The 26,453-nt window shown below is 37.1% G+C and overlaps 2 protein-coding genes across 4 annotated transcripts; both read right to left on the bottom strand.

Moving 5' to 3' along the window:
- Positions 1-4,453: 4,453 nt before the first annotated feature.
- Positions 4,454-14,323, bottom strand: LOC131313311 (nudix hydrolase 15, mitochondrial-like). The gene is made up of 4 exons (XM_058341551.1): positions 13,964-14,323; positions 7,206-7,348; positions 4,943-5,062; positions 4,454-4,853 (listed from the first exon to the last, which is right to left on the bottom strand). The coding sequence occupies exons 1-4, from the start codon at positions 14,217-14,219 to the stop codon at positions 4,680-4,682; spliced, it is 693 nt and encodes a 230-aa protein (XP_058197534.1). The 5' UTR covers positions 14,220-14,323; the 3' UTR covers positions 4,454-4,679.
- Positions 14,324-20,017: 5,694 nt separating this feature from the next.
- LOC131313310 (nudix hydrolase 15, mitochondrial-like) lies at positions 20,018-25,413 on the bottom strand. Of its 3 annotated transcripts, none has more exons than XM_058341548.1 (5): positions 24,752-25,413; positions 23,904-24,046; positions 21,004-21,123; positions 20,706-20,891; positions 20,018-20,356 (listed from the first exon to the last, which is right to left on the bottom strand). In XM_058341548.1, the coding sequence occupies exons 1-5, from the start codon at positions 25,260-25,262 to the stop codon at positions 20,264-20,266; spliced, it is 1,053 nt and encodes a 350-aa protein (XP_058197531.1). In that variant the 5' UTR covers positions 25,263-25,413; the 3' UTR covers positions 20,018-20,263. The 3 variants fall into 3 exon arrangements, with proteins under 3 accessions (XP_058197531.1, XP_058197533.1, XP_058197532.1); XM_058341550.1 differs by lacking the exon at positions 20,018-20,356 and adding an exon at positions 20,424-20,502 and having other exon boundaries at positions 24,752-25,277; XM_058341549.1 differs by lacking the exon at positions 20,018-20,356 and adding an exon at positions 20,424-20,493 and having other exon boundaries at positions 24,752-25,277.
- Positions 25,414-26,453: the final 1,040 nt, after the last annotated feature.

Here is a 26,453-nt window from a genome sequence, read left to right as displayed (position 1 = left end):
ATATCCAATTAAGCTGATTTTATGCATAGTTGTTTTACTCAACGAGCTCTACAAAGTGAACGATCCAGATCATCGGAGCAAGAACAGGATGGGCCCCAAAATTGGGAAAGCAACCCCCCACGTCCGTTTGGTTTATACCCCGTATATATTCAACAGAAGCTAAGAGCATCCGCATCACTAATTTTGGATCAAATTAATTTTGAAAAATCACTTTTCTACTTTAGCTATTTAGTTTTTCACAATTATACAGTATCACACTCTTTTTTTTTGAAAGGCGAAGCAACATTTTATTAATTAAGAAAAAAGAGGATTCCAATCAAAAGTTGAAAAAAACACCCAAAGGGCCGAAGCCCAAACACCTAAGGGCTCAAAAACCCAGATAATACAATGAAGCACAAAACACCTAAAGAGTCAAAAAGCCCAGATAAAACAATACAGCCCAGCCCGAAAGAAAACCAAAACCTACCCTAGATCTCAGCCGCCCCCCACCATCGGTCACCCACTCCACCAACCCAGTATCACACTCTTTACTCTCACTTTCTATTCACTCTCTGCCATATTTTTTAATATTAAGACTAGTGTGGACAATGTACGTGGACAATGTAATAAAAATATTAAAATAACTGTGAACAGTGAAATAAAAAATAAATACTGAGAAGCAAATGAATAGTTGCTCGGGACTTTGCACGAGGCACTATAGCATTTGTTGAAATTTGATTAAAGTAAAGAGCTACAAGCGAAGCTAATGAAGGGATATTTTTGGGGGTTGGCTTGCTACTTTAACTTAGAGAATGAGCAGAGAGGGAGGTGTGGATGCTTATACAAAGTACAATTGGAAGACAAATGTAAACAGGGAACGTAAAATTTACACCCGTCTTAAAATATTTGTTCAATCCGAACTTAAAAATAATGCATTTCTTTCAAGAAAAAATTCAACTTTTCTTATAAATTAAAAGAACACATTGATATTCGGTAAAAGCATCCGCATTGCACTCTCTACATTTTGGACCAAATTAACACCTAAAAAGCCAGTTTATTACTTTAGCTATTCACTTTTAAAATATCTGCTGCATCAGACTATTTACTCTCATTCTCTACTCAATTAAATATTCATACTTTTGTCCACACTTCATCTCTTAATTTAACATTTTTTTTTCAACTCTGTTCATCCTTAATACGGTTTATATATTAAAAAATACGGTTAAAAAATTAAATGCTCTAATTTTCAATTTGTTTGAATAAGTGCGAAAATCTTATTTTTCTGATTATTTTATCTTGAAGGTCACAATTAATTTTTGTCTTTAGAACTCTTATAATTAAGTACTTGCTCTTTATTTGATTCTATGACTATCTTAGGGCTCGTACACAAGTGCCCTAAAATCAAAAATTAATTATGATCCCTTAAAATAAAATGATCAGAAAAATAAATATCTTCTCACCGATTCAAATGGATCGAAAATTGGAACATTTTTTTTTTAGTGCTGTGCTCCAAACATAATCCTTAAAATAAAACATTAAAATAAGAAATAAAGTGTGAATAGTGCCTCGCCTAAGAGCAAGTTTACCAGTCATTTGCTAAAAAAGCTCTTGAACAGTACATATTTTTCATTTTACATACTCATATTTTTTTAACACTACACCAATACATTCTATTTTAACTATTCTTTATTAAAATATTAATAGAGAGAGAGAGAGAGAGAGAGAGAGAGAGAGAGAGAGAGAGAGAGAGAGTGAGTGAGTGAGTGAGTGAGAGAGAGAAGAAACAATAAAAAAATGGATTGATTGTGAATAGTTGTAAGCTATTTTTAGCTTACAACTGTTGATGGAGGCAAATTAGCTGCCTGTTTAGCTCCTCTGCTGGACATTTTTCCTCTTTTTATGAGCTATAAGAGCATGTACATCAAGGATATGTGAAATACCTAGCCAAAAAGGTACCTTTTCTACTTTACCTAGTCATATTTTCCTTCCACTCTGCAGCAGCCTCTCTACCATTTTCTCTATTCCCATTTAACAAGATAAAATAATACTACAATTTTGCTACGTCTGTTTTTCTCCCCACCGCCCCCGCAGCGGCCACCACGGCATCACTCGGCGGCGAAGACACAGCAGGAGCAGCAGATTTACCAGGGACGGTGACGACGACGTCCACCCGAACGACCAAATTCTCAAAACTATAGCATGGCCAGAACACAAAGAGGGATATAAACCCCAAATCAGCCTTGCACTCGAAAAACCATACAATCCGTCGAAGATTCCATCCTCATCCATGGGAAATTCTTGGTTTTCCTCGTTGAAGGGTTTGTCTTTGTCCCAATTGAAAACAATAGCAATAGAGGGGTCTGTGAGATTTGGGTTTCTGGGTCTTGACCGAGAGTGCTGAAATGGGTATCTTCCATTGGTATGAAAGATTTGGGTGTTTGGGTGCTGAGAAAATCTTGAACTGATCCAGTGAGATACCCTCCTTGTCCTAGATCTTCTTCGTCGATCGTCGGTGGGATACTTCATTGCAGAGAGGAAGAACGAGAGAAGGAGTAGTAGGGAGGAGAGAGAAAAGAAATAATAATTTAATGTATTGCTTGTGAATAGTACATCGGTATAAGTAGAGAGCGTTTTTTCCAAAGCTAAAATAGCTTCCGCTTTACAGAGTCTGGTGCAGGCTGATTTTGGTGTCTTGACTAGGTAAAATGGCTAAAATGGCTTGTTTTGCTAGGCTGATGTACATGCTCTAATAGCTTTATAGCTATTTTAAAGGAGCTGGTAAACTTGCTCTAAAGAAAAGAGTGACAGTAGCAAACTTACATATTTTGGAAAGTAACGAGGGATGAAGCAAGGCTGGTGGAGGAGATAAACTTGGGTTTTCTCATTACTTTGACGGAGCGAGGATGGTACACTAGCCAGAAGCAGATGCTTTAATAAAGGAAACACTAAAGATAGGCACACTACATTTTTACACTACATAGTTACACTACATTTTATGTGGAACCTATTTTGAGTCCCAAAAAAATCTAAAAAAATACCGATAAATTTTAAAATATTGTTTTATGGGGTCCTATAAAAAATTAGCTCCAATGAATGTCGGTAAGTACTACTTTTGGATTCATAGGGGTGGAATTGTTTAATTGCGCAGTTTCGGCACTACGAATCTAGAAATAATACTTACCAATATCCGTTGAAGCTAATTTTTTACAGAGCCCTATAAAATAATATTTTAGAATTTATGAATATTTTTCTAAATTTTTTTGAAGCCTGAAATGAGCTCCACATAAATGTAGTGTAACGTGTAGTGTAATTATGTAGTGTAACACTAAAGATAGGTACACTACCTTTTTACACTACATAGTTACACTACATTTTTGTCAGTCATTTTATTTTACCAATGACACTCCCATTTTGTCTTTTAGTTAGGTGAATTTACTTAATTACCCCTTAATGCAATAAATTTTGAGAATTGATATTCACAATTCCTTTTTTTGATGGATTATTCTAACCTTCGCTCAATGGGATAATAGATAAAATGTGGATAATAGGTATATTGATATTCGTGAAAGTGTTTTGATATTCGTGAGATATGCATTGATATTCAAACTTGTTTAGAATTATTGGCATATTATCCTCCGCTCAGTGGGCTGTGGTTAGCAAGACCGTTTTTTGATATCCACACTTCCTTCTTTGTCTTTAAGAAAAAAATACACACCTTTCATCACTAAAAAACAAAAAAGGGGTGAATATAAAAAAAATGAGTGTAAATATCAAATCCCTAAATTTTCACAAAAATGAATGGACTATTTTGTAAATTCATACACTACAAGACAAAAAGGAAAGTGTCATTGGTAAAAAGGGGAGTGGCAATATCAATATTGTTGCTTCAGGGTTCTTTCTCACCACCCATTTGTATTTTTGGTGAAGTACTAAATTGTCACTCCCGTTTTGAACCGATTTAAGTTTTATGCACGCTCTAGTATTTTATCAAAAATGCTAGAGGGACCGAAATTGGGGGACCGAATTCGGACCGACGGCCGCCGGCGGGCCGTCTCCGGCCACCGGACGGCCGATCCGAGCCGTCCAAAAATTCTAAAAAAAAAAACCGAGGGGCCCCACGCGGGAATCAACGTCATCCGAGGTGTGTAGGGTGCTTGATCGGAGCACCCCTTTTCGTGTGTATATGTATAGTCGGTCCGAATTCGGTCCCCCAATTTCGGTCCCTGTAGCAACACTCTTATTTAATTTAGCGTTGTTTGGAATGAGGCATGAAATAATTAAAGAATGGCCTTTGGGCCTCCTGGTTTGCTACATTCTTGTGTTTATTAGAGAAACTGTAAACCAGGTGCCAGATTGATAAGGATTTCTGAATCCACCAAAGAGATTTGATTACTGATTAGTTGTGGATTGAGCATTGTTACTAGAATTGCTCCTTGGGTGTTTGATAATTTGTACAAGGATTTCCCAAAAAAAGTGAATAAAAGCCATTATTATATCAAGTCAAACCACTATAAAAATGGGGATTACGGGTTTCGGCTCTCCGCCAAGAATTTTCGCCTTGGTAAGATTTTATTGCAGTAGCCGCACTAAATGAAAACCTAATAAAACCTGTCAAATAAAATAGACCACTGTTTTTGGATGAAATGGATTGCACAAAGGAAAAAAACAAACTCCATCGGGTTTGGACTAGGGTATGACAATTAAGCTATTTGAAAGTCTGGTGGTCGCTGGTACACAAGTGATGCTGCTGCAATCAAAATCCCAGCTGTTAAAGCCCATATGACATATTTCCCATTCTCAGCTTCATAATCAAAGAAATGGAGCAGATACTTGTTCCCCATCCATTCTCTCTCCTCTTCTCGTCGATTCTTGTCCTGAGGCCACGGCACATGAAAAGAGAAATTATGGCTGAGAAATTTAGACGAAGAAAGCAAAAATGAGGAATACTTTTGGATGGTAATACCTTGAGAAACATATCTAAAGGTGCATCAAATATAGCTTCTACTTCTGCTGCATTCGGAGTTGGATTGAATTGTCTAATGTCAGCAAGTATGCCAAGCACAGGAACTACAGCCATACCATTCTGCAAAAGGGGGGAAAAAAGAAGCCAAAAACAAATTCCTAACTTTAATACCAAAGCTGCACATGCCAAAATCTATAGGATACGGCAATTCTAAAAAGTTGGGGATACGGAATGGCAGGGGACACGCCACGTGTATAAATCAATTAAAAAATAAATATATATAATTTTTTTTATGAACCATTTTATATGAATAATTTCACAAATTGTATAATTTTTTTTCAAAGGCATAATTATAGTTTAACCCAAATGTTTTGAATAATTTCATATTAACCCCTCAAAATTAAAAATATTACAATTTGACCCCCAACCGTGTCCCCAACGTGTCCCCCGCATGTCCCCTATAAAAAATAATAAAAATCATGTGGCGTGTCCAATATGTGTCTCCGCCGTGTCCCTGTGTCCAATACATGGATACGGCGCCCTTTTAGAGTGTCGGTGCTTCATAGATGGTACAATAATTCAGGTTGACACGGACACTATGGCGGAGCCAATGTAGGCCCACCAGGGGCACAGGCCCCCATTGCATTTTTTTTTTAAAATTGTTTTAATTTTACTTCAATCGAAACAGCTATTGCTTCTTATATGTTCAACCAACCCGCCCAAATACGCACATGTAAAGAATATTCTGTTCAATAACTCAAAAATAGGGTTAACATTATGACTTTATCTACTTTATTTAGGATTCGTAATAGGTGGGTGAATAAAACACTACTCCAATATCTGGAAAATCCCATCGTTTCTCGTGATGTAACACGCATGCCACCATCATATTGCCAAAAAGCATCAAGTCGTGGGTCGGTGCGTAGTGGGATGTCTGAGATTTGTTGTCATTGGACTTTTTATTTTATAGTGCCCCCACTGAAGAATATTCCTGGCTACACCACTGAGTCGGACAGCATTTTATGAAGCTGAAGTTGATTGAGTATGTGCAATGCAGATGGATATCGTAACAAGAAATGCATAGTACAAGGGACATGTATGGGGCAGATGAGTCCCAACTCCTAAGGTTATTTATTATTACACTACAACATAACTTCAATATTTTGTATATGATCTGATGGACCTGAAAAAGTAAAGCATTTCAGGGAAAAAAAATTTGAAAAGATGCCACTCAAAGATTGTACGACGCGAGGACAACCAGGAAGTGTTGTCTACTTTGGCCCAGAGCAACAGCTGGCATCAAGGTTCGTCCCTCGCAGGTTTAAGCCCAAAGGATGGCACCGAGTTGGAGGTGGGATCCGTTGTGTTGTACATCCATCATGGGCATGGTCCGCATTCGCTACTCCATATGTGTCCTTAGGATTCAGCTGCAGGGGACATATCCCCACGTTGATGCAAGCAAAAGACCCTTTGAAGACCCTTGCTTTGATACCATGTAAGATACCATGTAACATGCAAGGCCGAGACCCCACCTAGAAGTATCGCCTGGTTCGGCCCAACCTAACAGCTGGCCTTGATGGAAGCTCTACCGTCCACCCAGGATATTCACATTTGAATACCCTGAAATTGGTGTTTCATATAGATGTTATATGCACGCATGTGTGTCTATTTAACGCCATAATTTTTTGAATCCCCTTCCCCAGTGATTGTGAAAGCCAAAAAGCAAAACTTGCCCCAGTGATTGTGAAAGCCAAAAAGCAAAACTTGCTAAAAATGTAGAAGAACAGATGGGGTTTGGATTAAAGGAAAAGGTGGAAGGTTGGAAAATTGCATGCTCTCTGTCAAATTGTCAATACTCTCTTATGCATGATCTTAAATCAACAAAAAGTTGGTAAATCTTAACCACTTGATGACTATGCTCATAAAATGTTTTGGGAATCCAAGTTCAAAAGGCGAGCCCTAGTAGTTTGAGTTGCTTTGTGCTGTCTTATTTGTTGTGGACATCATCCGCATCCATTGTGCAATGAAACTCATAACAGAGCCAGATGAAAAGCACAGGCTGAACCAGGCCAAATAATTCAGTACTAGACAAGCCAATGCAAAACATGCACAACGTTGGCAGATCATAACTCATCATATAATCATAGCAAGTTAACAAAAGAAGTAAGGCATACCAAAGCTGGAATAGATTGCCAACACTTTCGAAGCACCGAAAGCAAAATTTTGTATACATTGAAATGCGAAAAAAACCCAGAAACTCTACCTTAATAACAATGGGTTCGAGAACAGTGACAACATCCACAAGTGAAGGGTCCAAACCAATCTCCTCCTTGGCCTCCCTCAATGCTGTCTCTATGTCATTGGCATCGCCTTCTTCTGTCTTCCCACCGGGCAATGAAACATCTCCTGTTGTCAAATTCAACAGATTTGGTAATTGAATATGATGGGAAGTGCCATGCATTTTACTACTCTATTTTCATAATTGTTATACAGGCCTAAGGAGCACCCGAGCCACTGGCCAGAGCAAGAAGACTAGGATGTTAGGTCCAGCCCCCGGCCAGAAATCTTGGAGGTACTTGAGAATTTTTGAAGTAATGTTTTTGTGACGAAGACTATAGAACCCAAAGGGTTGGCCTGGAGGCTAAGGTCAGGGATACGAGTTAGTTCCTTCCTAGAAAAATTTTGTTCCAAACTGACACTGCCGACTCTTGTATTGTGAGATTGTTTCTACTGTCCATGTGGATCCACCTATATAATTGCATCCCATTGCGGCAAATGCTATGGTGTCTACCCTTACGGTATTTCCGTTATGCCTCTTGTGGTTTTATGTTATGCCATGTGTGGTTTCATGTATCCATTGTGTGTTTTATAACATGGAATCACAAGAGGCATAACATAAAATCATAAGAGACATAACCGAAATCACAAGAGGCACAACAGACACAACGGAGACACCATAAGGGTGACACCATAAGGGTGACACCATAGCCACATTGCATATTAGGATGATGCTATGATGTCCCGGTCATTTTGGGGACACCGTAATTTTTGGTATAACTTTACCATTACGAGCATAACTAAAACCCATTACAAGCATTAGGGCTATTACGAACCCGACCGGACCGAAAAAGACCGAAAAAACCGACCGATCGGTTCGGTCTTCGGTCGGTTAAGGGGCGGGTTTTCGAGGTTCGGGGTGGACCGAACCGAACCGACCTAGGTTCGGTTCGGTCTCGGTTTTCTGTAAATCAATACGCCCCGAACCGAACCGAACCGAACCGAATGTAAACCGAACCGACCGAACCTATTTTGGACCGAACCGAACTGACCGACCGAATCGTATATATTATATATATTTAAATAAATCGTTTTAATCCTGACCGTCAATTTATTTGGTGGTTAAATCTACACCATCCACAACAATCCAAACCCTACCCTATCTCTAACTCTCCACTGTCCACTCCCATTCTCACTCCAGAGTCCACACCGCAGACCTCTTCTTTCCCTTCTCTAGTTCTTTCTCGCCTCCAGTCCACGAATCACGATCTCCGCCGCTTTCTTCCATTCTCAGACTCTTTCCTTTCGCACTCCAATCCACCCCCAGCTGGCCCCACTGCCAACGCCTTAAAGAAGAAGCCTAGCAGATGCAGCACTGACTTCTCCCTCGCCGGCGACGGATCTGACGAGTCGCCTCGTCCCTTCGATCGTTCCTCTGTCAGCTGATAAGGTTCGTATCTTGTATCTCCGATTCTCTCTCTCTCCCTGTCCCTCTCTCTGCGCGAGTGAGCTGATTACTCCTGGTTGGAGGAGATTTTCATTTGTGGTTGTTGACTTGTTGAAATGGAACAACGTAGAGTAGAGTAATGATTTTCCATTTAGTGTGTTTTTTTTCTCTTTTTTTTCCATTTACCGTGTTTTTCCATTTACTTGTTTTCCTAAATCCTACAAATCCGTTCCTAATAATTCGTTAAATAGTACTGGAAGGGGATGTACAAGTTAATTACACTGCAAATTTCATTGTTGATCTACTAAATGAGTTCTACTAGTTGTATTACTTTGGTGGATTAACCCACTACAACTCTCGTTGAGCCCGATTTGGGTTTTTTGTTAACAGGAGAATAACTTAACAGAAGAGAGACTCCACCTAAGGTTGTAATCTTCCTAGTTGTTTTTCTGCCGTAGATGATGTTTGTGGACAACTTACCTTCCGGTATCTCAAGTAAAATGTTATATCATGGAAGAAAATTTAAAACAAAAAAAACACCCAAAAAATGCTGTAGTGGAAGTTGGCAACTATAACAAGGACTATTGCAAAAAGAGGGGAGAAAATATATATAAAGTTGCAGGGGTGGGCTAAACCTGGGTAACCAATAGCACGTTTCTTCTTGCCTTTTTTTTTGTGGTGAACTTTCCTTTTAGTTGTAACAATAGATGTGAATTATGTGAGAACAGGCTCTTTTTTTCAGTCCTGACGTTTGGTACTTAGGTTTTGATGCCTTGTTTGAGTGATTTTGATACAGAGAACATACAAGAGTATCAAGTTGTAGCTTTTGCCCGATGATATGTATTACTAACTTCGGATTGTTTCTGTTAATGAACTGATGTTTAGGTAATAGCTAGATTTTTGTACTTTGTAAGCAGTAGTTGCTTATAGACTCCAGAATTCCCCCACCGAATGACTCCGCCTGAGGTTGTATCCGGATCGTGGATTTGTCAGGGAATATACAGAGCAAAAAGATTAGGCACGAGAAAAGCTATTCGAAATATCCAAAACCATACGTACTTTTACAGTTTTTTACTTTTACCATTTCTCTTCTTTTGACTCAAAACTTCTCTTTTACTGTGATTTTTTTTTCTCCATTTACAGTTTTTTTTTTCATTTACTGTGTTTTTTTCTTCATAAGTAATGATTTTTGTTGTTTTTCAAAAAAAACTTTCATGCCCTAATGTTTGAGAATACATTTGCAGAATACGAACTGTTATTGGAAGCATCATTTTAGATTATAAAATCAGAATTTGAAACAATTACTCTACTGCCTTTGAAGAAGAAAAAAAAAAACTCTTTTTCAATAGTATAAAATCAGAAAAACAGTAAAACGATTTCTGATTTAGGGCTTTTGATCTTGAGCTAATGAGTAAAACGATTTCTAAAAACAATAACGATCTTAAGCTTTTTTCAGCACTAATTTTCTTTTTTTTGGCTTTTCTCTAATCGAATTCACTTCTCAGGTTCATCTCTTATCCCTCATCTCCGCTAGAACGTCCTCGACAACGCCGGCAAAATGTCTGACCATGAGCATGAGGTATTCAATCTCAAAACCTTATATTAGCTTCAAAATCAGATTTTTGTTGAATAGTTTAATGGGTTTAGTGTTTACAATTTACATACTGCTTAATTTTGGCATGAACACGAAGTGATGGATCGATAATCAGATTAGTGCACGAACAACGTGAAAATTAGATTGTGATTATGTTGGTTTTAATTTTCTGTTGTGTTAGATGGATGATATGGATGATGACATTATGGATGAAGGTGCGGAGTTTGATATCCCTCAAAATGCTGAACTAGATGATGATCTCATGCCTGAAATTAATAACGAGTCTGAAAAAAAGAAGGTTGTTGGTATAAAAAAAAGGGCTCCGTGTTGGAAGCATTTTACAACTATTACACCGGAAGGTCATCCAAAACCTAGGGCTGCATGCAATTGGTGTGGGACAGATTATGCTTGTCATTCGAAGTTAAATGGTACTAAATCACTAACTCATCATCTAGCGCATCAATGTACCAAATATCCAGCAAGTAAGAAATTTACGGGTTCTAGGCAAAAACTCCTTAGTTTTCAAAGGAAAGAAAACAATGGTTAAACAAGTGCAAACCTTGTGCCTATGGCCTTTAGTGTTGACGCTTGTAAAAGAGCACTAGCGAGGATGATAATAATTGATGAGTTGCCTTTTTCATTTGTTGAGGGTGAAGGATTTAGAGATTTTATTAGTGTTGTTCAACCAATGTGGAATCCTCCTCGTAGGCTTGCGATGGCAAAACAAATTATGGTCATGTATGAGGACGAGAAAAAAACATTGAAACATACACTCAAGAATCAAAGGGTTTGTCTTACAACGGACACTTGGACTTCGGTCCAAAATCTGAATTACATGTGTCTTACGGGTCATTTTATTGATGAGAATTGGAGGTACCAAAAGAAAATTCTGAATTTTTGTGTAGTTCCTAATCACAAAGGTGATACTCTTGGTAGAATGGTTGAAGAATGCTTATTGGATTGGGGAATTGACAAGTTTCTAACCGTTACGGTTGATAATGCATCCTCAAACAATCTTTTGATTAGATACTTGGAGAGAAAGACCAAAGATAGGAAGACTATCATTTTAAATCACGAGTATTTGCATGTGAGATGTTCGGCACACATCTTAAATCTAATCGTACGTGAGGGATTGCAAGAGATTGATGTCCCGATTGCAAGGGTGCGCAATATGGTGAGATATGTGAGGTCTTCCCCATCTAGAATGGCGGAGTTTTGGTCATGTGTTGAGAAGGAGAAAATTGTGTGTAGGCTTAAACCTTGTTTGGATGTGTCTACTCGGTGGAACTATACATATTTCATGTTGGAGAGAGCTTTAATTTATCAAAAGGCCTTTGATCGATTGTGTGATGACCCGAACTTTAAATTAAATGTAAGAGAGGAGGAGATGGACGAGGATTTTGATGATGTTGATAGTTTTGAGGGTATAAATAGGGTAATTGAAATTGAGAAGAGAAAGAAGAAGAGGGGGGGGGGGGGAAGGGCGGAAGGAGTACGTTGGGCCTCCAAGTTCAAGTGATTGGGAAAAGATTAAGTTGTACGTAAAGTTTTTTCGAGTGTTTTACGTTGCAACTTTGAAATTTTCGGGTTTTTTGTACGTCACTTGCAATGTTTTTTTTGATGAAATGGTGTTGATTCAACAAGACATTATGAAGTTGTGTGAAAACGAGGATAGTGATTTGTATGATTTGGCAATGAGTATGCGTATCAAGTTTGACAAGTATTGGGGTGATTTTGATAAGATTAATCAAATGATGATGTTTGCGGTTGTTCTTGATCCTCGATGCAAAGTTGCATTTTTTGAGTATTGTTTGCTTAATACCTTGGGCTATGATAAGACAATTGTTAGTGCGTTCATGGATAAGTTGAAAAGTGAAATTACCCGTTTATTTGGATGGTATGTGAAGCATAATGGTAGCTTGATTGTACGTAATAAAGAAGTTGGGGGATCATTGGACACCGGAGATTTGGATGGACTTGAAACGGATATAGGTAATCATACATCTTTGAAATCTCAATTTAAGATGCATAAGCAAAAGGAGAGCAACATGGCAAGCAAAACGGAATTGGAAAAGTATCTTGCAGAAACTAGTGAGGATGATTGTGACAATTTTGATGTACTTCGTTGGTGGAAGTTAAACTCTTTGAAGTATCCAATTGTCTCTCAAATGGCACGAGATGTGCTAGCAATTCCCGTGTCCACGGTCGCCTCCGAATCCGCTTTTAGCACCGACGGACGTGTCATTGATTCTTATCGAAGTTCTCTCTCTCCGAAGACCGTGGAAGCACTAATTTGCACACAACAATGGATTAGGAAACCAACCAAGATCAATATAAGAGAACAACTTGATGAATTGGAGGCATTAGATTCGGGTACTACTGTTACTTTTAGTTTTTATTAACAAGTATTTTATGGTTCTTAAATATGTTTTATGTTAATGTCTTACTTGTATGTTTTCTTTGTTTTTCTTTGTTTTTTTTTTGTTTTTTATGTTTTTAGTTGTCTTGGAATCAAGTGATAAGGACTAAAGAGTTGATGCTTGGATTGAGAAGTTTTGTCATGGGTACACAAATGTAATTGTTTTGTTTGTCTACAAATTCTTGTTTTAATTTATCGGGTTGTTTTTGAACCACCTTAATTTCTTTCTTATGTTTTCCTTCACAGGGTATGACTTGATGTGTTGAGGTGGTGATGGCGAAATGTTTTCAATTGGTGATGTTTTCGTAGTGAACTTGAAATGTTTTGTAAACTTTTAATGTTAATTTGGTGATGTATTTTGTAATGAAACTAATGTAGTGAAGGGTGATTGTGACTGTGTAACTGCGTTAGCATAGAACAGGTGGTGGTGGGTGGTGAATCTGGACTGTGTATGTGTTAAAATCTGAGTTAATTTAGTGAATCTGGAACAGGGTGATTGTGAATGTTTTTTTTTTTCCGGCATTTTGTGAATCTGGAACAGTCGAACAGGTGGACTATTTGCTTTGGTGAATCTGGAACAGGTGGTGAACTGGTGATTGTGAATGATTTTTTTTTATCGACATTTTTTGAATATGGAACAGATGCATCACCTCTTTTCTTTATGCCTTCCACTCCATTTGACAAGTGGTTTTCTTTGGGCCTGGACTGTTTGCTTTGGAAAAAATAGTCCATAAAAAAATGGTTCAAATTTAGGTGAACAAAATGACCCATATAAAAATAGGTGAAAATAGCCCCTTATAAAAATGGGCCCAAAGTGGCTGAAAATGGCCTAAATAAGAGTGGAAAAATGGCCCAACAGTTGAAGTAACTTAGGTTTTGAAAATGGGCCCAAATGGCCCAAACCGCCCAAACGGCCCAAATGGCCCATTTCGGGGTGGACCGAAATCCCCGAAATCCCCGACATCCCCGAACCGAACCGAACCGAATTCAATACCGGTTGGGATCGGTTCCGGACTTACATACCCCGACCCCGATCGGTTTTCCGCCAATCCGCCCCGAACCGAACCGAACCGACCGAATAACACCCCTAACAAGCATAACAGAATCCAAACAAGGCATAACCATGAAATATTCAAAAAACGGACCAAGTTCTAACAAACAAGTTATGCCTTGTTATGGTTCGATTATACTTGTAATGAGTTTTGGTTATACTCATAATGATTTTGTTATGCCAAAAGTTACGGTTAACTCAGCATGAGTACTCAATTGAAAAGGGCAATTGACCTGAATTCGTGGACAGTGTTGAAGCCCTCTTGGTGAGAATTACTCTGAGATGCCCATTTTCGTCTTCAAAAAGGCAGATCAAAACTGCAGCTCTTTTGGGTCTGGTTCTTTCCGAAGGTTTTGCAATTGGGTTTGTTTCAGATTCTGCTTTTGGGTGGTTGTTAGTGTTGCTGGGAGGGCAAAGAGGTTTGGAGGGTCGAAGCTGTTGAACTAAGTCAACCAGTCTCTGGGATTCCCCGAAGCCGTTGGAATCCATGAAGGGAGAGAGAGAGAGAGAGAGAGAGAGAGAGAGGTTGGTGGAGAGCAGGACTTTCTTGGGTTTTACTGGTCGTTTGTCTGGGGTCAGATGATCAACAGAGGCTGTGTATATAAAATACAAATGGAAGACAAATAATATAACGGGAACGCAGAAATTACATGTGTCTAAAAATATTTATCCGATTTGTAAAACGATAATTTAAAATAATGTATTTTTTTAATTAAAAAATTCAATTTTTTTTTTTGCATAAATTAAAAGAACCTGTTGATACATAATAAATTGTTGAAAACAATTAAATTTTTCTTGCAAAAAATATAGTATTATATTTAAATTCTCGTTTTGTAGACCGGATAAATATTACGGAGGGGAATACTCCATCCGTTTCATTTTCATTGTCCATTTTTGAATTGCGTGTCATTTTTGAATTGTTTATATCTTTCAATTTATAATGTTGTTCATAATTTTGAAAACTTTTCATTATAGAATTAATCAAGATTTATCCAACAAGATTCATATTGCATATTTTTCAAGATTTACACTAAAAATATAAGTAAAAGATATAAAAGAGACAAACAAAATAATAAACAATGAAAATGAGAAAAAGAAAATACTCCATAAATAGTGGGTATCCATTCGAACCCTTGCTAGGTGCTCCTTGCATAGCATAACATGGGAAAATTTTTCAGTACCGAGTGGGTATCACGTGATGTCCGCTCGCGCATCCAAATCGTCCATTACGTGTTTGAACGACTCAGATTTGGAGAGAGAAAAAAGAGAGAGAAAGTGTTGGGGTGAGAGGAGAGAGAGAGTTTTAGGCTCCGTTCCAGAAACCTTCTTATAAAATAAGTACTTATTTTGGAACTTCTCAAAGAAAAATAAGAAGGATTGTTCCACAAAACCTAAATAAGCAGTTTATTTTATATTTTCAAACTCAAAAATAACGAAAATGAAAAATAATTTTTCAATTTTTTTTGCACTGTATTAAAGATCTCAATGAGATCTATCAAATAAGATCCATATTAATAGGAAAATTATTTGCGTAAGCACTTTTGAACTTGAAATTATCTTCTTAAAAAATAAGTAATTGTTCACCCTTTTGTGGAACAACCCTTCTTATTAGACAAAAAATAAGAACTTAAACCCGTTCTGGAACGGGGCCTCAATCCGAGTCGTCCAAAAGTGTATTGAATGACTTGAATGCGCCAAATAAATACCATGTAGGATATACCGGCTCGGCACTGAAAAATCACTCCATAACATGACATGAGCATTTGTTTAAACTACTGGCCACAACGCGTGCTTTATGCTTACGTGTCTTTCTCGATTTTTTTGGGATACAATTATTTGTGACACTCTCTTGTGCTAAGGGTGTAAACCAGCGGAGCTGAGCTTTCTAGTGTTTGAGTTTGATTCGTTTAGTAAACGAGCCTAAAATTCGAGTTCAGGCTTGGCTTGTTTGTAAACAAGACGAGCCTAGTTAATTTACTTAACGAGCCTCTTTAAATGAGCCAAGTCGAGCTGAGTTTTTAAGTGTCGAGCTCAGCTTGTTTAGTAAACAAGCGCAAAGCTTGAGTTTGAATTGATTACTAAACGAGTCGAGCTACGAGCAACTCGGTTCATTTCTAGTCATAGGCCAATACGAGGGATTATTGTGCCACCTATACGAACCGTTCACTTTATAAAATTCGACACATTTAACAGTCTTATAAAAAAAATTAAGTTGATCGAACGTCATTAGCTTAGTAAACAAACCACAATATTCTGGTGTATATTTTTGTATCCTATTTGTTCATTTACTACATAAAGCGTAATTCGTTTGCTCAGTTGCAGGAAACTTATAGTCATTTTTTGTACGCGAAGAGATGTCTGTCAATAGGGAAAACCTTAAAGGGCGTCAATGGAATTTAGCCCATTAAAAAATTACTCCATTGAATTTCCATTAAAAAGTCTACAAATACTTACCACAACTTTAAGAAACAACTACTCCTCTGAACATAATTATATCCAGGGCCGTTCAATGTATAATAAATCTATGTGCATTGAACGGCTTCAAACGTAATTGTATCCGGAGTTGTGCTTTAAAATTTTGTTGGTAGCATTGCTGCAATAAAGGTCATTAGCTGGCTAAGCCCTTATCATTCACTGTAGCAAATGATTCTCCTTGCCGACCTTTGCCTTAAAGGCCCCCATTGCAGCTAAAACACTTCCCTTCCAGGCTAGCTATGGGACCATGGTCCCTTGCAGCATTCTTCCTAGCATTTAACTATGCACATGGGTGGGGTGGATTAAAAGTGGGACTAGGTTAGAGTGGAATTGCCTTCATGGGTGGAGGCTGGAGCCTCTCTCTCTCTCTCTCTCTCATAATGCTGTGTCTGGATAAATTTTTGAGAAATTTTGTAGGATTATGAATGGAAAGAGATATGAGAGCAATAATTGAAAGTAAATGTAATGATTAGAGAGAAATGAGAATAATGATCGAAAATAAGAGTGTATAATAATTGAAAGTATAATTAATGAATGTTTTTCGAATTGAGAATTTTTTTTTAAAAAGCAATCCAAATAGAGCATAATTTTTTTCTCAAATTATTACTCTTATTTCTTTACCATACATACCAGTAACGAATTACAGTACATACGGGGTACAGTACATTTTTTAACTTTTTGTTATTGAAGTTATATCTTCATATTTATGCTTATATGTACGCCTAAAATTTTAAGACATTCGATTAGGATGAATATATGTACTAAAAAGTGGAAATAGTAGTGATTATGAAGACCATATATTAAGAGATTAAAAAAATTGTATTGAAACACTAGAACCAACCGAAAATATGTCGGGCTGGAACCAACTGATACTCACCCGGGTACTGCTTCCGGCTGGTATGGTACAATATTCAAAACCTTGGCTGAACACTACATATAAATCCAGCCCAAGGTATGATTCCGTATTTTTAAGACCTCGGCTGAACTCGCAACACATAAATCAAGGCTTCCTCCTGATTGACTAAATTTAGATATAAGTTGGAGGAAGCTATGGTACACAGGGTATACCGTATGCCTAAATTATGACAATTTGTGATTTTCATTATGCCAATTTTTGGTTTTCTAATACATATTTATGATTCTAGTTACGACTTGTACATTAAAATTTACCTGTTGAACAGGTCATGAGCAGGTTATCCATAATTAAAAAATATTGTTATTATGTAACCATAATTATTCGTACTGAAATTCATAATACTTGTACCCTAACCAAATATATGCGTACAATATCAAAAATTAAATAATGTTACCCACAAATATTATAACAACACCATAAATTGGCATTATCTTACCACAATGAATCGTACCAAATTTTTTTGACTCGTATGATATTCCGTAACAAAATCAAAATATGTCGTACCAGAATTAACAATTGTTATACCCAAGCCAAAAATATTTGTAAAATGCCACAAATTTTAGAAAATAACCACAATTATTATGACAATACCTAAAATTGTCATTTTCTTAACACAACGTGTCATATCAAAAGAAAACATATTTAAATACCACAAATTTTATAACAAACCATAATTGTTATGACAATACCATAAATTGACGTTTTCTTACCACAATGTGTCGTACCAAAGGAAATTAATTAAAATATTCCGTAATAACACATGTCTAAAATACCACAAATTTAGTAATATAACCAAATTTGTTATGACAACACCATAAATTGACGTTTTCATATCCACAACGTGTCGTATAAAAAAATTCAATCAGAATGTTCAATTAATGGTAGTTATAATCAACAAAATATCATACCTCAAATTCAGTAATATAACCAAATTTGTTATGACAACACCATAAATTAACGTTTTCATACCCACAACGTATCGTATAAAAAAATTCAATTGAAATGCTCAGTTAACGATAGTTATTATTAGCAAAATACCATACCGCAAATTCAGTAATATAACCAAATTTGCTATGACAACACCATAAATTGGCGTTTTCATACCCACAACGTGTCGTATAAAAAAAATTCAATCGGAATGTTCAGTAAACGATATATTTAACACATGGATCGGTGAAATTAATATTTAGGGCGGTGCACTTAACAATTGGCACTATATATTTAACACATGGATCGGTGTCAAACCTTCACCCTATGCGTACCAATCCAAATTTAATGGTGGTCCTTGGAACTAGGTCGTGGAAGTAAAATCTTAATAATTTTGTAAATTTATTGTCATTGTACTTTCTTTCAAAAAAAATTATTATAGTCGACATTTTGATTTACACCAACGACATAGCTATAATATGATCTACAAGTACAGGCCCATCACTAAGACGGAGGCATTTGAGGCCTCTGTCTTCTCAAATTTTCAGCCTGAAAATAAAGCCATTACATACAAGAAAATATTATATAATTAATAGCCTTTAGAATTACAAATTCTCAATTATGTACCATAGTGATAAGGTGTTGGAGTTTGGACATTTATCTAAAAGATCTAGGGTTCAAGTCTTAAACCCTTCGTTCCTTTTTTTTTTTTTAAAAGAATGTTATTTTTTAGAATAAATCACATAGTTAGTCCTTGAAGTTTCATACTTCAACAAATCTTATTGTTCAATTTCAATACAACATTAAAATATAATAATGCACTATCTGAGCCCCACGTAAGGTATTTTTTTATTTTATTATTTTTTTTTTATCAAAATCGTGTATCTTTTACATAATATTAATTAGGTCATTCGTATCAAGAATGAAGTTGATGGCTTATAACTAGACACTTAATTGGATGGAAAATATCATTCTATTATTCAATTTGCGTGCCGATGATGGAGCTTCCTAAACTTGATTGAGACAAAAAATTACGTAGGTGACTTAATCAACAAACATAAAAAATTCAACGGATTTGATCGTCATTATTGTGTCACAGTCGCATGGCTACATTACATTCAACTACAATAGATGACTAGGTTTCATACCAAATATAAATTGACTGTATAATCTAAATGTCGTTAGTGAGTGTATTTTTAAAATGATCGATCAGGACTGTTAGGATGTTAAGTTATACAATATTTAATTTGTGATATTTTAGACATGTATTTTGTTTGGGTATAATAATTATTGTTTGTGCAACGATATATTTTGGTCTTGTATCTAGTATTTTTTGATCGATTTCTTTTGGTACGACACATTGTGGTAAGAAAGTGTCAATTTTTTGTGTTGTCATAACAATTGTGGTTATGTTATATAATTTGTAGTATTTTACACATGAGGGAGAGGGAGAGGGAGAGAAAGTCAAAGAAGAGAGAACAATTTGTTACCTGCTAAGCCATTTTTTTATTTTATTAATTGGTTTAATAAATGGATGGTCCGGATTATTTACTTTGAAATCCAAGGGTTTAAAATCATGATGCGTACGGTACACCCCTTAATAAGGGGTGTGTACCATAGGACTACCCATATAAGTTTACCATCTTCCCCTCCGATCCCCATTTAATGGTTATATTGCTCCATTTATGCAAGTGTTGGTACTGATGTGAATTCCATCTTTCTCAAACTTCATTATCAGACAGTTTCTATATCATGAATGTGTGCATGTGATCTTTGTGAGATCCGTCGCCACAAAAAATTTCATTGCATATGCCTTAATCACAGTACAAGCTTCTTTTACTTTCACTCCGCAAAGCCAAGATCTAGACACAAGCAGGAGTCAGAAGTAGGATTGAAGTAGTGACAGACGGTAATGCAATATGAGAATAGCACAGAGAACCAAAAAAAAAAAAGACCATTGAAACATCCCTAGCAGTACAGAATTACTTGTATTGCACAGCGAATATATAGAGATCTCGTGATAGACAAGATGATGTTAAACGACAAAGCGTAATTCTAACAATACCAGTTGAAAGATCATAGACAGTATACGTTTCCAGGTTTCTCAGTACATCTTTTACATCCATATGGGAGCTATCTTAGATGGTAGTTTAGCATTTTCCCATAGACGACGTTAAGAGATTATTCAAAGATTTCCCAATTTCTGCGTACACAATTAAACAAGAGCACAAAAGAATAAAGAGGATACGGTGGCATGTAGAGTTGATGTACACACAACCCAATAAGCTTTCTGAACATGGAGCAGGCCCTGCATAAACAAGCAAACAATTACGAGTCGAAGAGACAATTTTCAAAGCCATCTAAAATGACTCAGCTGAAGGAAGCTCATCCGGACAGGATGGCGAATTTAGTCACTTCTCATATTTTTGAGCTGCACTTCACAATCTACATATGCTAATCAGAAGAAAAACTTCAATGTACAAATGGTTTATAATTGTCGGTTTCTTTTGAAGCATGTTCATTCATCTTGGAACAATATTGGTAGTAGTTTTGATGAACAGAAAAAAAGGAATAGCAAAATACAGCCTCTGGTTACAGTTGTGTTGAATAACTTGAATTTAAGGCATAATGGTATCTTTGTCCACAACTCTAGGAACCTTGAATTTGGGATTCTGCTCCAGAAAAGCTGGTGGTCTTTGGTACACAACTGATGCTGCCCTAATCAAAATCCCAGCAGTTAGGCCCCATATCACGTACTTCTTACCCTCTGTTTCATAGTCGAAGTGATGAATCAGATACTTCTCACCCATCCACTCTCTCTCCTCTTCACTCCGATTCTTATCCTAAATCAAAACATTAGACGTTGCAGGTTGTCATACGACATCGGATTTCAATTTGGAAGTCGGAAAACAGATTAGGAAATAAAAGAAGCAGACATGAACAAGGCAGCAGTACCTGTATAAACATTTCCAGGGGAGCGTCAAATACAGCTTCCACTTCGTCAGCATTAGGAGCAGGGTTGAATGCAATTCTGTTGGAAAGTATGCCAATAACAGGAATTACTCGAAGGAGATGCTGCACAAAAATGGACATGTTACTGAAAGCAAAAAAAGTAGGATTGAATTCAACTTTATGATCAAACTTATGAGACCATTTGGTTTTGGAATCATAAGCATGCTAAAGACTAAAAGCAGTCATTAGGATCAATAAATCAGATCCAATTACTGTGCTGTTTGAAATCAGACAGTTTTGGTAACATCTCGAGATTGGCTAGCATAGAAACCGAATGATCTATGAACTGGAACTAAACTAAGTGCAAGCTAGTTCAATCTGCACTCTAATCATCTAAACCCAAACCACTTAGAAATGTAGCAAGTCCTGATTAGGCTCATAGATGGCAGTCCCACTTACGTAATTGTAACTAGTCCTTAATACGTTCGGAGGAAGTCACATCAATTGACCAATTAAAGGAAGTTTTGACAACAATACCACAAATATTAACATAGGTAGTAGCATCGATCATGACCTGACTGAGTAAAGGAACTTTTTGACCACAATATTAAGAAAAACAAGGATCATATCGGGCTTTTCAACAAATGTTGACCTCTCCACATCTAAAATTCTTGGTGATAAACAGACAATCCAACCTCTTATACCCACCTTGCAAGTTTTCCGTATATCAAAATAATAAATATACTTTAGACAATGGCCTTAAATCAAGTTTATCAAATACTCAGGTTGCTTGTGCGCATACATAGAAGAGTAAAGATCCAATCGCATGGCTGTATTCCAATTAGTTCGAACTTCCTTGCAATGGATTATCATAGAAATAAAATGATCATGTATACATGTGAAAGGGCCCAATGTTATCGATCCATGTGTCCCAAGACTCCCAACCTTCCAGTAGATTGTGGCTGGCTACATGTATGTCCTTTTCTGCCATTGTACTGAGAGTAGTGCTGCTAAACAATAAAGTCTTTAGTTTCATCTCCACCTGCTTGTATTAATCTTTTCTGTACTTTTAGACTTGTCATCCCCTTCAGGAAGTTAAGAAGTGAGAAAGCTTTAGTCCTTCAAACCTCAATAACCAACCAGCCCATATTTGTTAAAGGGATGGGCTCTGACAGCATGACTTTTGGCTAATTTTGAGCCCAAACAAATGTGCAACCACATGTCTTCTTAGGCATGTCTTCTTAGGCGCATTAATTAAAAATGTGTTCTCCTTCATTAGAATATAAACTTTGAAAATTAGTTTGATCAAAACTATTTAGGAGTGATATTGACTCCAAAAGTCACTAAATGAAAATCGGCTGAAGAATGATTAAAAACTATTTGGAGCCACATGGCCAAGTACGGAAACTCGTGTATGTAGGATTCCTCCTTGGAAAAATGTTCGGCCCCAAGGTGTGCCCAACTGCCCATGTCTTAAGAATGGGGGAGCACTGAGTCCAGTGCATGCGCTCACACTAGCAGCCTGCATTGAAGTGGGCTGGACTGGGTAGATATGGGCCAGCCTGTTTACATTCTTATACACCAGATACTACTCCCACAAAGAAGTATTCATAAACACCACATTTCAAGGACATCATATGAGTTGTTGAAATTCATTTCTAAATTTCAAGGCAAGTAACACTAGGTCACTAGAGATCCATGATTCTATATGGCTGCCAATTGAAGGGGTCTGGTATTTCTTTTGCTCAGGGTCTAAAGCTGCCATTCCCAAAACAAGACATTCCTAAGCTAGTATTATTTACGCTCCGATCTTCTAGTTTGTTGGCTGAAGTTCGAGCTCTTCATCTTGGCATGAAGTCGTGTATTTTTTATGGTTTGTCTCGTAAACAGTTTGATTCTGATTCCAAAGTCTTGCAGAAATAAGATGGTCAATCAGATATGACAGTCACTAAGCATTTTCTTAGATCTCACGCTTTTATGGAGGGTGATAGTATAGAAACATGGGGAAATGATGGGCAACCTCAGACTTTGCTCGAGTTCTCAGCTCTCCCGTAGTCCCGTGGCATGTGAAGGACACTTGAGTCTTTTATGATAGAGAAAGGTCTTTCATAATTGCATGCATTCGCCATTTGGTTTCTTTCAAGCTACCACTATCTCCATTTTTGAAAGTCAAGGCTCATTACGTAACCATCTCCTTTAGTCCTTTTGTAGTCTTTTTTTCCTAACCGACATAATTCCACCTCGTGCTATCGAGGTTATCCCAAAAAAAGGTCAAGCAATACTGAAGAGATCTTTTACAGACAAAATGCACAAATCACAGGGTTAAATTACATGCTATTTGAATGTGTACATTCCATGCTATTTGAATGTGCAAAAACCTATGACTCTGTGATCATGAAGTACTCTAGCCAATACTTGAGGAATTCAAGGACAAAAAACCATCAATGGTTCTAAAAATTTGAGCATTTGATACAAGCTTTGTTATTTTAGCACCGATAGATGTTAAAAAGTCCTTAACGTTTTAAACTTATGATCCACACAGCTCTTCTACCCTGTATCCTGATTCCATCTAACATTTGAAAACTTCAAACTTTGTGCTATCAGAATTTCAAACAACCATGAACGATAAGGACTACTGGAAGTTCATGGATGACTTGCTACTAAATCTTAATTAGTTGAAGCAAAACACCAAATCTCATGACTCCTCTTCCCATGGGCAACGGTTTTTCTCTCCAGCGGTAATAGGCAAAAGATTTACTTAACTAATTATCCAGACCCAAGTTTACACTTACTCAACTATCGTCCGGATCTTACACTTACTCAACTAGATTGTCATTAGGTAAAAAAATGAACATGAATATGGGGGTATAAGGAAAAACCAACAAAGAAATGCCATCACATACCTTAGACAAGAATGGTTCAAGGACAGTCACAACATTCACTAGAGAAGGGTCCAACCCTATCTCCTCATTTGCTTCCCTAGTAGCTGTTTCTGCATCATCTGCATCTCCCTCCTCTGCTTTCCCCCCTGGCAAAGAAATTTCACCTGCCATCAAAGACATAGCTCAATTCCACAAACCAAAATACTTTAAAGCATTTACAAGCATGCAAAGAGCTCACTCACCTTTGACAAACGATAAACCATGGTGACTCTAGAAACTGAACAAACAAACATACACCACGGCCAATGCATGATAAAGGTTGGTTAAACAAAGCTTTATACACAGCACAATCATCAGCTACCAACACACAACCCCAAGGCCCTTGGTGGTGGTCAAGGCTTGGGACTTAGCGGTTTGCACCCCCTTAAGGTCTCAGTCTATGCCAATCCCTACGGAGCTTTTCTCTGACTTCAATTGGGCTCCCCGCAAGTTGATGGTGGGATTGAGCCAATATTAGTCAAGATGTGCATATGCTACCCAGACACCTGACTTATTAAAAAAATCAGCCAAAAACTCATTATTTGATAAAATCAACAAAAACCAACTTGATCAATTGCCCAAAAATCCCACCACATGAACACCACAATGATCACCATAAACCAAAGAAACCACTAAATTACCCACCACACAACAACAACAACAATAACAGAACCCATCAGTCCCCAATCATTGGGGATACGAGCGGGGAGGATTGGAGACAGACCTCACCATCGGCAGTATATGTAACACACCCAAAAAAAAAAAAAAAAACCAGAAAAGAGAAGAAACTTGCATATAAAAATCAGTATTTGCAAATTTTCTACACTAACCCGAGTGAGTGGAGAGCTTGGAGGACCGCTTAGTGAGAATCACGCGAAGATCACCACCATCTCCTTCGAACAAACAAACGAGAACGGCGGCTCTCTTGGGTCTGAACGTTTCGGGCCGGCGGTCGATCGGGGTCGCGGATTCCACAAAACCCACCTGAGAAACCACCTTCCCTCCGCTCTCTTCCACTCTCTTCTCCTCGTCGTCGCTCTGATCGGACGTTGACGGAGGGGGCTTGTACAGGCGGAGCTGTCGGGCTAAGGCTGTCAGCCTCTCGGATCCCCCGAAGCAGTTGGTTGGATCCATGAGGAGTTTAGAAGGCGGAAACGGTCTCGATGATATAGACAGGGATACTGATGCACGTCTCAGTACGGAGATCATTTCTTGGAAACCATTGCATTCGCGAGAAAGGGTTCTGGTGATTTGGTGGTTTGATTTACGCTCTGTTTGGAAGTCAGGGGGAGGTAGGAAAGGAAAATCCGAGAAAACTGGGAGCAAAATTTCACTGTGCATTTTAACTTGGTTTTGTTATTTTCTTCTTTTTCTTTTTTTCTCTCTCAAAACGCACGGGGTAGAAAAATTTTTTTTTTTTGAACTTTTTTTTCTTTTCGTTTGATATGAAAAACACCACTGTTGGCCCGTTGCTGACAGGATATAAGAGGTGGATATGCTAGTACTTCGGATAATATAATCCAAGTACTTATATTGGATGTTTGCCACCACGATAGGCCCCAGATATTGGATATAATAAAAATAGGAGACCACCATATTGGATATAATAAAAATAGAAGACGAGGTGATGTTATTATATCGCATTCATATCTATTTTCTTAATTATGAAAATGTCAGAATAATCTTTTAACTTAATATCAATATACTCATATCCATCTCAAAACAAATCAAGCACATGCATAGCACATCTATTTGTTATTCAAGAAAGCTATCTATGTCATATGTCTTCCTTCATATTACATCTATCCAGAAGCAATCTTATCGTCAAGCAATCCGTTAGGTTCCGCTTTTGACTAATAAAATAATGATAATAAATATTAAAAAGATAAAAATATATCTTTTTGTTGTGTACACTCAGTAAAGAAAGTCCTTGAAAGTCATAGGAAATAAGGAATGTACTGAGTTTACGTAATTATTATGTGTAAGTTCATCCCATTTTTTCAGGGTCCCATGTGTAAGTTGATATATTAGTTTCTTGTACAAATCATCTTAAGCTCGTCATACTTTTTTCTCATTTTTTATTGTTTTTCATGTGAATCACAACAATTAACATGACATACTTATTTCTCCTCTTCCCTTCACCATTTTTCTTAAAAAAATATTTTTATTTTATTTTATTTTATTACACCAAATTAAAGTTTTGGGATTTGAAAATGCACAAATTGTCATAGGGGACATTTAAAATGGAGTGGAGGGAGTAATTTTTCGAATCAACTCATGAAAAATTAGCTACTAAATCGGATAACGATAAATGCTTAATCCAATTGTCTAACTTTACTTTCAGAATACATGATCCTAAATTCTAAATAAAAATTGAAAGATTGGATCAAGGCATTATCCAATAAGGCTTAAATTTTACTAAATGACTAAGAAAATTATTTTAAAATTAATGATCAGTAAAAATCATTTGTGTGAAATCTAAAAATAAGTTCCAATCATTTGTGTGAAATACAAAAGTAAGCCCCGACTCAT

This window comes from Rhododendron vialii, chromosome 13a (assembly GCF_030253575.1).
Source record: "Rhododendron vialii isolate Sample 1 chromosome 13a, ASM3025357v1".
Classification (NCBI taxonomy): Eukaryota; Viridiplantae; Streptophyta; class Magnoliopsida; order Ericales; family Ericaceae; genus Rhododendron; species Rhododendron vialii.
Note: the sequence above shows the minus strand (reverse complement) of the source record. Positions and strands in the feature narration are given on the sequence as shown.